Source organism: Aedes albopictus, chromosome 3, assembly GCF_035046485.1.
Source record: "Aedes albopictus strain Foshan chromosome 3, AalbF5, whole genome shotgun sequence".
NCBI lineage: Eukaryota > Metazoa > Arthropoda > Insecta > Diptera > Culicidae > Aedes > Aedes albopictus.
In genome coordinates, this window is record NC_085138.1 from 310449248 (window position 1) to 310462552 (window position 13305).

Consider the following 13305-nt stretch of genomic DNA (forward strand, 5'->3'; position numbering starts at 1 on the left):
TGTTATTACATCATGGAGCTATAGAAAAATGTTCAATTTAATAGCAAGAAATGTTATTACTTTGTTATGTAATACCTTCTAGATAACAAATAGAGCACTTGAAATTTACGGTATGCATTCATTATTGAAATAACAAGACTTGTTATTTTTCAGGTGTTATTTATATACAAAATTATGGTATTCATTTTAGCTATTTTGCATCCAATGGCCACTTAATGGAGGGCATACTGAGGTATAATGTTATTTAAGATTAATACCTCGATATGTTATTTTGTTGCTATTCTTTTCTGATCGGGCTCGAAGAGTCTTCAAGTCCCCCTGGAACCCCACTGAGACTCCCTGAAATGTCCCTGAAACCCCACTATGACAACCCTGAAACCCCATGCAACGGGCCAGAGGCCCTCCTGCAACTTCACTGAGTTCTCCTGAAACGCCCCTAAGATCCTCTTGAACTTCTTTAAAACCTCCGAAAAAGCGTTCCTGAGGTCCCCTGGAAGCCCTCTGAAGCGCCTTTGAGACTCCCTGGTGCCATCTTGAAGCGTCCCTTGAGATTCCCTGGTAACCCCTACAACTCGTTTTAACGCCCCTGAGACCATCTGGAACTACCCCTGAAATCCTTTGAAGCGCCTCTGAAGCCACATGAAACTCCTCTCAGACTACCAGAAACGATCCTGAGGCAAACGCAGTAGGCAGGACAGCTAGTATTTTGATAATTTCTTTTCGTTTTCTGTGATCTATACCAGGGGTTTTCAGATATTTCGGCTCGCGGTGCACTTTTTGGAAATAAATCGCTCCGCGGTACACTTGTTCATTATTGTTGAAAAAAAAAAACAATTCCAAATTCGCAATTAGTGGCGCGTTTTCGGTCATCGGGTTGCTTATAAAACAACGGTTTTATTTATTGCCGACGTTTCGAGCGTTTATTTACTCATCTTCAGGGCAAACTACAATTTACATGCAAAGTTTGAGTAGTCAAGTCATCCTTTTCTATTAAGATTGGTGTTTTTCGGTGACGATTGAAAACTCCTTCTTTATTCTTCTTTACGTTTCAACCTACTTTATTAACTTTCGGTCATCTTCAGAAGATTCCGCCGGACGTTTGTTTGTCAAGGCGGTACACTTAATTCTCGTTTTCAATCGTCACCGAAAAACACCAATCGTAATAGAAAAGGATAACGTAAACGGTGATCAAAACAACCATAAGGCAGTCAAGTCATTTGTTTCATAAAACATAAAATTACTCACATTAAATGTGTGTGACTTCGTGGTCGTGCTGCTAGTGTCACCAAGCATTTAGTCGCATCGTGCTGAGGAGCGTGGGTTCGATTCCCGCCGCAGCTGTCAGGAAAAGTTTTCGGCAGTGCCACTGGGCGTTGCATGCTAGTCCGTTGTCTAGTGTCGTGTTTCCTTCAAAGAGCAAATAGCTCACTGGATGCATTAAAACGTGTCCTTGTTTAAAAAAAAGGTTGTTTTTAGGTCAAGTGGGTTTGAACATGGATAATTTGAACGGCTGACAACATTACACTGAAATTATAATCACACATATAAATTTCGGACTAAATGACTAGATGCTTTTTTAATTAACAAAAATAAAAAGTCATTAAGTCCGAAATTTATATGTGTGAATATAATTTCAGTGTAATGTTGTCAGCCGTTAAAATTATCCATGATCTAAAAACAACCTTTAATGTGAGTAAATTTATGTTTTATATAACAAATGTCTTGACTACTCAAACTTTGTATGTAAATTGTAGTTTGCCCTGAAGATGAGTGAATAAACGCTCGAAACGTCGGCTATAATTGAAACCGTTGTTTTATAAGCATCCCGATGACCGAAAACGCGCCAGTAATTGCTAATTACCATCCAACGGTCGTTATTCCATCAATTCCACATTCGTCAAAAAAGCGATTCCAAGGTGCATACACTCGTCAATGACAATGTCTTGCGTTTTTTCATCACTCGGAGCATAGTGAAGTGACACAGTTATTCGACTTAGAATTTTTCTTGCTGAGAATGTTTCTGGAAACTTTCAGACAAGATCTTTATAAATGTTGAATGAAATCTTGAGCCGAATTAGTAGTGTTTTACTTTTAAGAACCTCGGTGAGGTCCTTCCAAGACTACTGAATTATTTCTAGCAGTAGCGTCTCGTAACCTCACTTTTTACCTCTTCATCGACTCTTAAACTGGAATTTGCGGAGAATTCAGGATTCGAATCAAATTGAAAACGGACAGAAACGACAATTCTCGTGATTTTCTACAAATTACGAGCTATAATTTGATGACAAAACACAAGAATTTACATTCGTTGGACAGGTAGGTTTGAGGTTAGGAAATTGCCACTAGAAAATTTTTGATAGACGTTTTTCCAAGACTTTTACTGGATTTCTGTAAAATTACTAGCAAAACACTTGGCTTGGCAGCTTTATTTTCAGAACTTTGGCATATATTATCGATTTTCCCCCTATCGAACGCGACGCGACGATTTGAAACCGTCACGGGTGAATCCATCGCCAGATTCGTCGCTAGCCAATCAGCAGGCGGGAATCTAACATTTCTCCGATCTTACTTACACAAACAGCAGCAGAGGTGGTGCTTGATTCGTCGTGACGATTCAGAAATGCTGACTGGAAGTTGGCAGCGCGTTTTGTTATGAAAGTAACATACAATATTGACAATATTTTTGATAAATTCCTTCCAGGCACGTCTTGTTAATTCGGAAGGAGTTGTGTGTTCATCTGTTTTCGAAATCAGTGATAGATTCTTTCTCTGGTATTAAGCAAAACCACGGATATATTAGTAAGATTTCTTCTGAGATTTTTTTTAGCGCATTCATTGAAGATACATTGCAGATGCCTTGTAGGGTAGGTACTTGTGAACATCCATTACGAGTTCTTGGAAAACATGGTATTTATTAGGAATGTTTTGGCAGACTTGTTCCATGATTCTTTGCGTTTATCTGAGACGGTTTTTGCTGGATTCAAGGTTAACTCGCTGGCTGGAATAATGAAAATATCACTCTCAATCCCTTGGAGCACCTTTCAATAATTCAGTTACTCTAATTAAGTTGTATTATTTTTCATGAAATAGTTATTGAATTCAAATTTATAATTAAATATATAAATTTAGATTTAAACATGCAAGACTTTTCTGAAGTGCTGCAGTGCATTTGTCATGGCTTCGCGGTGCACGATCTGAAAACCGCTGGTGTATACTATCAAAATATTTCGTTAATTTGCTTTTTCAGTATTTCTGGCTTAGTTTTTCAAAAGGGCGTTTATTACTAATTAAATGAACATTTGAAATTCAATCGATCCGTACTTTGATTGCAAATCAATAGATTATTGTATTTTTTTGGTTTTCATATGGAACTGTCCATATACTACTAGAAAAAATACAAAACCGATACAATTGCTATTGTTATATATAAAAAAATGAAATTAAATGCCCTATTTTTTAATAAGCCTGATTCCAAAGTTGCGCAACTTATGCGCAAACTTTTTCACCGTAACTTTATATAATAGACACAGATTATGCTTTAAAACTGCTGGGATATGCGCAATTCAGCGCAAAAAAAGTTGCTGATCAACATATTTTATATTTGCGATATTTCAATATTTGAATGCCTTTCAGTGATTTTTTTTTTATAATTTAGTTCTGTGTTTTATTTTTTTTTTCACTGCTTTTTTAGTAACTTGTTCAATGATGTATTGTAACCTTTTAGATTTCTCATGAAAAAATGGTCTGAAATTGATTATCCTGCAAAAAGTTCTATTTCTATCTATATATATATAAATGCAGTGGCATACGTGGGACCGCGCATAACTTGCGAACGGAAGGGCCGATTTTGGTCGTCTTAGTTTTGTTCTGTTAGTTTTCACCCAAGGAAGGTTTATAAGGCAAAAAACATGGGAAAATTGAGAGTTTTTGAAAATCGATCTTCCATACATTTTGACCGGGGACTTGGTCTTGGCTAGGCATCTTGAAACGCCAAAAAAACGCAGTAGGCAAGACAAAGTTTGCCGGGTACAGCTAGTTTTTCATAAATTTCCAACTTTGACATTTCATATCTCAGAAACGCAAAGTGGTAGAGATTTGAAACTTTAGCCTTTCCTTAATTGGAATTTATACTTTCGACAAACAACATAACAAAAAGATTTGGTGATGGGCACTTTTTCGATTTTTGCCCGCCTGATATCTTATAGTGTAGACGGGGTATAGTTTGACCATTTTTGTATTTTTTTTTTGCCTTGGTAATCAAAACTTTCATATTTTTGGCTGATATTTAAGACTTTCCTGTACATCTCAAAATGGTTTTTGGTCTTTTAAAGCGTAATTACATTTTATTTGAAAATCATTGAAAAATTGATGTTTTGGTCACCTTTTAAATATCATTGTTTCTTTCGTATTGAATCGCAATATTTAACATATTTTAATTTTTCCCCAATCATTCTATTATAGTGAAAAAGTTTGAAGGAGTTCAATACACACTTAAATTATTTTCCTTAAAGTTAAAAGGAAAATAAAACTTTTTATTTAAAAAATATAAATTAAAAATATTTTTAAAATAATCAAATGTTTTTGACTTAAAAAATCGGTATGCCAAAAAGGCTTCTTGAAAAATATAAAAGTGGAGGGATGTTCGAAAAAACATAAGAAAAAAATAAAGGATTTTTTTTCAGGGTGTTTCTCCAGAAGTATCTCAAGAAATTCATCAGTTTTCCAGGCATTTCTTGTGAAATTCCTTCAAAAAATTCACTTACGTTAAACACTCCTTTTGTTTTTTCCCTCAAGAATTCTTCCAGATTTGTTTAGAACTTCTGTTGCTTAATTTTCCCCCGAAAATTCCTCTAGGACCACAATTTATGAATCGGCAAAAATTGACCACAGTTTATGGATCACTCATTTGATCAACATGGTGATTCATAAATAGTGTACAAAATTAAGGTGATTCATCGGTGTGGGGTCATTGTACAGTCATTTTGCAAAAAAATCTTTGAATACTTCCTCCAGAAGTTTCTCCAGGAGTTCTATTATGGATTGGTTCCCAACATCCCTTAGAACTCTTTTTAGAATTTTTTAAGAGATTTATTCAAGAATTTCTCCAGTACTTTTGTCTGCAACTACTGCACGAATTGCTATAGATTTTATTTTCCAAGGATTTCTTCAGATAATTCATTTTTTTTCCAGAAATAGTAGTTGCGAGTGGAACTTGGTATTGACTTTTATTTGCGGCTATCTCAGTCATACAATTTATTGGACGTTACTTATTTATTTAACCTGACTTTTCGACCCTTTTCAAGGGTAAAATGGTTTGTCGTCTTTGTCTTTACCCAAATGGCCGAAACATCGGGTGAAATAAATAAGTAACGTTCAATAAATGGTATGACTGAGATAGCCGCAAATAAAAGAAACCTTTAAGATTTTTTATTTATTTTTTATGGAACTTCATTGAATACATTTTTAAAAACTCGTGGAAAAATATTTGATAGAATTCCTGAAGAAATTCTTCGAGTAAATCTACGAAGGAATGTCAAGAAATATTTCTGAAGCATGAGAAATTCCAAAAAGAAAAAACCTTCAAATTTCTTCAGTAACCCCTAACGTTATTTCCAAGGGATTCCTGGTGGAACCCTCGAAGAATTTCCAAAAGAAAAAGAAACAATTTTGAAAAATATCTAGATGAATTTCTAAAAAAAAATCCATGGACATCAATAACTTCTGAAGAAATCCTTTGTTGACATGTACTTATGTAGTAGACGATTTTTAAAAATTTATCATATTTTGCACATATAATCTGCCAAACACCAATAAAAAGGCATTAACTGAACGAAAAATCCATAGGACCTACTTTGCATATGTAGTACAGTAGGTCCAGTATAAAAATATTACATTAAGAGAGTTTAAAAAAGTTGAAAACACATGGCACATGGCACTGAGCATATGCAGATTTTTTAATTTTTTTGTAGTGAATACATATCCTCAAACAAAGCTGCATATGAAAGCCTTAGGTTTAAGCTGAAACACAAAAAAAAAATAAAAAAAGATTCATCAGGTACATATTGAGACATGTTTTAAAAATGTGTTCAAAAATCTTTTAAGTTTTACTAAAAGTTCTATAACTTTCAGAAAACTTTTTCGATCTCGCTCAAAATTTTACCAATGGAGCTTTAATATATGGGTTATAATTGGTCGAAATTTCAGCCTTTTTAGTTGACATATAAAAAAGTTATAAAAATTATTTTGTTCAAAAAATTGCTGTACGGACAATTCGGCACCAACATTTCAAAAGGGCGTAACTGCATTTGGAAGTAATACCTTCTTTCAAATCTGTAGGTCGTACTGCCTCCCTTACACTCAAACCACCGTGGTTGTCGGAAAGAGGAGAGTTTGTCCCATCTGGTCCTTGTTGTGAAAAACATGGAAATCATAACACATGATCCACAGCTTTAAAAGAAGGTGATGATTCCAAAAGCAGTTACGCCCTTTTGAAATGTAGGTGTCGAATTATTTGATACACCGTATTCTTGAGAATTAATAAATTTCCAAAAGAATTTTTGTAGAAGTATCTAGGCATTATTTCTGAAAAAAAAAAAAACGAACCCAACCAGATGCTTGAGCATTGGCGTTTGGTCAAATATTCGACCTAGTGTTCAAATAGCTTTTGCAAGCTCGGTATTCGTTTGGGAAGACTACTTAGTGGCCTGAATTCCCTAGCAAATTTGAGTAAAAAATCCCAAAAGTAACCTTGGAAGACTTTTTAGGGAAGTACATGGATGAATATATGGAAGAACTCCTGAAGGAATCTCTGTATGAATTTCTGCTGGAATCACTGAAAAAACTTGAATGAACTTCTGGAGGAATTCCTGGAGAAATTCATGTGGAAATTTTCAATGGAATTCCTAGAAACCTCTGGAAACCTAAGGAAACCTCTGGAGGAGTTCGTGAAAAAAAGTATCTGTTCTTATTACTGAAGGAAACCCTGGAAGATTTTTTGAAGAAACCAAATGAGTAATTTCTGTAAGAAATACTAAAGGAACCCCCTATATCTGAAGGCATTCCTGGATAGTTTTGCCATAACTTTTCAGTACATTCAGATGTACGAGGAAGGCAAAATAGTTACATAAGATACTATATTTCTACAAATCGCGTTGAGTTCGTGTGATATTACTTTAATTGTGTGAATGAATACTTCATATCCTGGCATGTCTGTGTCGTCGCGTGGGCGGCACACATCATAATTATGATAAATCCATCAGTCGAGTGGACGTGCGGATAATTTACACATGCAACAGACATGTCGGAAGCAGAGGGAAAAATGTGCATCGACCCATATAGAGCACCGGCTCAGGCCGGAAGGATAACATCATATAAATACCAAATTGGTGCAGCAGAAAATCGATAAAGTGCTGCAATTACCTGTCGACTGACACCACGCTGACGGAGTGGACGAACACGACACGTGCGATGTGTTGCTTCTGACTACGAACGATTATCAAAGTTTCACGCCAAGAATACCTCGAGGTTCAATCCCCGTTTCGCCGGAATGTGGCCTCAAAATGAATGATTTATGAGCGGGGTTTACTGAATTTTGGTCTAATGATTTGGACAAACATCGAGCCCACCCCTGCCTATATGCTGACGCCCATAATTGACAATACAGTTTCGATTGAAGTGATTGATAACGCAGTTGTTTTGTTGGCCCAACATAGTGGAAAGTAGGTGGACGGTGTTTAAGTTAAATTACTTCGCTGTGCGTAGGATGTGTGCCGTATGAATTATTTACATACGCACCTGTTGATGACAGAGTGCTTTTTGGAGAGGTAGATATGGAAAGGTCTCCGACCGGAACCTATCGAAAAGGCTTCACAAAAATGGGGTTGATGAACAACTACGGGTGATGAATTTTTATTGGTGCTTGACATCAGAATAAGAGAAATAAAATGTTTGGTTCTTCTTCTTTTTCTTGGCGTAACGTCTCAACTGGTGCAAAGTCAGCTCATTAGCTTAGGAAGAGCTATGAGCACTTATCTGTTTTGACCTGATATTTAGCTCTAAGCAAGAATTCACATTTCAATGTTTTTCTTTAAACTTGTTCGGAGATTTAGAAAACTGATCTTGTTTCTTTCCAATGATGTTGATTTCTCTTGATTTTCAAAATTTTTATTATGAACGCTTATTTGGAGTATTACAATAAATTAAGAATTTGTATTACGATGAATAGAAAAGAATAGAGCTAGAAATGAAACAACCGATGATTGTGGAAGCGGTTTTTACAAACATTTGTTGTTGTTGTTGTTGTTGTTGTTGTTGTTGTTGTATTGTGGTGTCGGATCACCAAGTAGGACCAGGTTCAACAGTATAAACCTTGACTCCCAAGTGAAATGTCTTAAAATATAGAAAAGCTTGCAGTTTGAGGTGCACATGAATGATACTAAACGGTTGATGTGAAAACAAAATGACGACGCACATAAAAGCTAAAAGTAAACAATGAGACTGCTTTTTTGCATCGTACAAGACGATGCCGGATAGTTTAAAACTAAGACTTAAAGCTTATGGTACTAGTGTTAAAGAATCCTTATCTGCTAGGGTCAACTTCACGCTGTCAACAACTCGAATCTCATTCCGATTTTTTTTTGTTTCTGTAATTTTTGAGAACTTTTGTAAGCATTCTCAGAAACCTCTCACTCTCCGTTAAGATGTAAATAGCAACTGGATAGGGGGTAAGAATTTGGCTTGGTGTAGTTTCATCTTCTAAGATGATCATCATGGAGATGTATTTAAGTACTTTTGGCCTGTTTTGCTGAATAAGTCTATTAAAAGCATTTAGTTTTGATTGTTTGTTAATACAGCGAGACAGCAAATGGTGCTGCATTTGTATATTAATGTTCTTTGCTCTAAAGATATTAAATGATGCCAATTGAAAAAAAAACTTAGTCTTTATTTGAACATTGCTAGTCAATTGTTGGCAAGTTTTCAATACATGTAATAGAAGAAAAACGAAAATTTCGGAAGCATAACAAGCAATATGTTAAACAATTCAAATCCTATAAAAACAATCGAAAAAGAAACCAGTAAAAGCGCATTAATCATTCAATTAGTTCTGTTAGAAAGCATAATCTTAAGCTCAATCGTCGACTTCGGCTTTGATAGTGACGTCTTTGGATTGTGGCGGTCGTCTACCAGTCGAAGAAGTCGATGACGATGAAGCAGGAGATGCAGACGATCGGTTGTTGGAAGAGCTGGATTTGGCATTGGTGGTCTGAGCTGGGTTGCTGTTGTTTCCGTTGGCATTTTTGGGATCCGGCTTGAGGGTGGACATGAGTGACAGAGGTATAGTGATGAATTGTTGGCCGCCATCTGTAATGGAAAAAGATAATAAGAAGTAAGTACTTTTGAACTTAAAAACAGAAAAAATAGGTAAATTAAGCAAAACATTGTACTATTTGATATTAGCAATAACATTGATGCAGACAATTTTGTCTCGTATATACAGGGGGTGGCCAAAATGTTTGGGATAGGCAACTTTTTTTTTCTCTCGCAAAAAAAAATCAACATGCTGTAACTTTTTACAGAGTGCATTTAAAATTCTCAAATTTTGACTGTTTGTCAACCTATTATATGTGGGTAATTCTCGCTGAGACCGGCCCACTATTTACACCTTGTCTTTGAAACTGTTTAGTTGGTGGTTGGTGGCGATTTTCTGAAAGTCCTCGCTAAAAAAGTAAGGAAAATGCATTTGGTTACTCAAATTGGTGGACCCCCCGTTAGTTAGAGTCACAACAATTTTTGCAGACCCCTCGATTTTAGTCAAATGGTGGCTCATTTAAACCGTTATAACTCGAAAGTTTCTCCAAAAACCACCTCAAAACGAATTGTTGTTGACAAGAGGAAAGATAGAGCTACTTTTTACAATAATAAAAAGTTGGGTCGGCCATATTGATTTTGGCCGGCGTCTTGGATTTTTATACCAAAACATTTTTTTCACCATGATGGCAACCACCGATTTTCAAAATTTTTGCATCAATTGAAAGCTAAGACAGGTATACATAACATATAAAAAAATAGAGATGTCTCAGCAGGTTAACAAACAGTCAAAATTTGAGAATTTTTGATGCACTCTATGAAAAGTTACAGCATGTGGGACTTTTTTGTGAGAGAAAAAAAAATTGCCTATCTATCCCAAACATTTTGGCCACCCCTTGTATATGGGACAGCAGGATGAAATTGTACACACAACGATTGTGCACTAGGCCTATAGGCTAGATCATAGGTTTCCAAACTTTCAGGGTTCGCGACCCCCTATCGCCAGCTGACATACTTTTCGCGACCCACCATAGAAATTTCCTCATTTGCTGTCTGTTACAGTAAAATTTTCTACTGTCCCTCGCGACCCCCTGGATGAAGGTTGGCGACCCCCCTAGGGGGTTGCGACCCACAGTTTGGGAAACTATGGGCTAGATCCACTAATTAATAAAACATGTGGAGCCTACTTATAAGTGCAAAATTTCCAGACTTCACACAAATAAGTAACAGTTACACATTTACAAAGCCAGCTTTTACGTCTACAACATTGATTAATTTGCAGTAATTCTTGCACGGCTAACGATCTTGTTCATTGGAGTTGAAAAATTGCGAGTCGGGAATCTGGAAGACGCGTCCGTCCAACATAGCTCTGATCCCCACGATTGCTTAAGGCTGGATCCAAACAACTATACAAGAAAAGTGCATTAAGGCTCTCCAAGGAATCCTCCAGCAACTGTACCAAAGAATCTTCCAGGAATTTTTACAAGGATTTCTCCAAAGATACCTCCAATGATAGCTCCAGAAATTTCTCTACGGATTTCTCCAGGAACTCCAGAATTTTTTTCTAGGATTCCTCCAGGAATTCATCCAAAATATTCTATGACTTCTTCCAACCAGGAACTCCTCAAAGGTTTTTTTTATTCCTCCAGCAATATTTTCAAGGATTTCCCAGGAACTCCTCCAATCCCTTCAGAAACACTTCCAAGGATTTTTCACCTCCAGATTTTTTTTTCCAGAATTTCATCCGGAATTCTTACAACGACCCCTTCAAGGATTGTTTCCACGGATTCCTCCGGAAAATCTTCCAGGCTCCTTCATCAATTCTTTCAAGGATTCCTACAGGTCGATTCTACAGGTATTCTAACAAGAATTCTTCTAGGAATTCCACAAGGGTTACTTCTAAGGATTTGTCCGGGAATTATGCCAAGGATTCCTCGATGATTTGTTCCTGTAAGTCCTCTTGAAATTCTTCCAAGGATACTACGAGAAGTGCTTTCATGGATTAATTCAGATATTTGTACAAGAATTGATGCAAAACATTTAATTTGAAGGATTTACTTTTATTTTAATAATTTAAAAAAAAAAATTCTTCGAAGTAATTCTTTCAGGATTTCCTTCAGAAAAACACACTAAGATGAGTCCAGGAACTCTTTTAAAGATTGCTACTTGGGTTTCTGAACAAATTATATTGAAGATATCTCGTGGAATTCATTTTATGAATATCCCAGGAATTTTTTTTATTTATTTCCCGAAATGTCTTTTGGAAAAAAATCTTCAATTTGTTTCAAGTATTTTTGCTTGAATTGCTTGACAAATTCTTGGAAGATTTTTTTAAAGGAATCTTCGTAAGTAGTCCTAAAAGAATTTCGGAAAGTTATTTTAAAAGTTTAATTGAAAGAATTTCTGTAGGATTTTCTATATAAATCTTTGCAAGAAGATCGTTTTAAATACTGTTCCATTTGATTTCAATTATGTGTTTGCATCCTGTCAGATAAGAATTTCGACCTTATGGCTAGTTTCCACTTGATAAGTACTGTGTAAAAGGATAGGACAAGTAATGCTCACGTAAAACTTTTGCAATCAAAATTACTTAGGCGTTCGCAGTTGATAAGTAATTCACAGCCAGAAAGATTTGCCAACAGGTGGCACTGTCATGCGATGCTGTCAGTCATGTTGTTGATTTTCCGTACGGAATAATATGTCGATGTATTATTCCGTGAGTAAAAGGGACATTTCTCTTTCTTTGTGTTTCTCCTTTCGCGCCTGCGCGTTCACAGTGTGCATTAGTATTTAGCCGTGTCGCTCTATAATGTGTGCTCCGTCGTCCCTCAGCATGGCTGCATCTGAACACGAGATTGAATTTCTTGAGGTTGAATAATTTGCCGTTACGTAGTTTAAAAATTTATAAAGACACCCCAAAACTGAATTGTTTATAAATAGTTCGACTATTGAAAAAAGTAAATAGCATTTGAGTTTAGCTGATGAGGACTGAGGAGACAATGACTAAAAACTGTTGCATCATAATCATTTCATTTCGTTTGTTGAATAAAATGTTCTATGGTGCAAGGGAACCATGAGAAGTAAAGACTGTATTCGATGAAATTTGGACACAAAATCAAATATTTTTTTGATCAGGAATAATATATAATGTGTAGCTAATACCATAACAATGACAACAAATTCAGTTTGGTATTGGCGCAGATATTGTTAATATCATAAAATAAGATTTTAGCAAATTTTTCCATCCGTTTTAAAAATTGTAAAGGCTATAATTTTGATGTAACTCGTCAAGACGTCTGAAAATTTGACTCGAAGTTCTTAACAGAGTATCAATAAACTGGTAAAAAAAATCTTAAAATCGGTTCAATACGTTTTTCTAGTATTCAAAACTCAAATCGCTTCAAGGCATATTTTAGGTACATTTTAACCATTTTATTCCGTGTGTACTATTTTGTTTGTACAACTGTCATGACTGTTCCGATTTTTATTAGCATTTGAAACTGTAAAACCATTATAAAAACTGTTCTTAGCCAAACTGCTTGAAAACTTTTCAAGTTATAACTGTGTGAATGTCACGATACAAAAAAAAACATTTTTGCTTATTGTGACTTTGTGCCACATATACGACGGCTATAACTTTATTACGGCTAGATTTCTACATGTATACTTTTCATACAGAACAGTTTTGATTGAAATCGGTTCAATATTTTTGAATCTAGAGCAAGATCTAGAGCTATAACGGTGAAGAAGTGATATTTTTTAAAACGTTCGTTTGCTCAAACTTCTCAAATGGCAAAATTCTTGTTTCAACGATATCTCCACCAATATTCAAACGATTTTGATGAAATTTGTATAGTATTAGCTTAACGTAATACACTATTCCTGGTAAAAAATAAGTCATTTACCATTTTATTATGAAATCTTTCTGAATTCCAGGAATTCGTTCCGAGATCCCTACGAGAATTGCTCTGGGATTCCCTAAGAATTTCTGCTTGGGAT

The 13305-nt window shown here is 35.6% G+C and overlaps 1 protein-coding gene across 8 annotated transcripts in view; it reads right to left on the bottom strand.

Moving 5' to 3' along the window:
• LOC109431043 (serum response factor homolog A) overlaps positions 1-13305 on the bottom strand; it is a 783489-nt gene that overhangs the window by 414836 nt on the left and 355348 nt on the right. For 4 of the 8 annotated variants that reach the window (XM_062842464.1, XM_062842466.1, XM_029865645.2 and 1 more), the window contains one exon: positions 8660-9360. The exons of the other annotated variants lie outside the window; for them this stretch is intronic. In XM_062842464.1, coding sequence (XP_062698448.1) covers positions 9128-9360 — 233 coding nt within the window. In that variant the 3' untranslated portion in view covers positions 8660-9127. Of the gene's footprint in view, positions 1-8659; positions 9361-13305 lie in introns of those variants that run through there. 8 annotated transcript variants of the gene reach the window in all.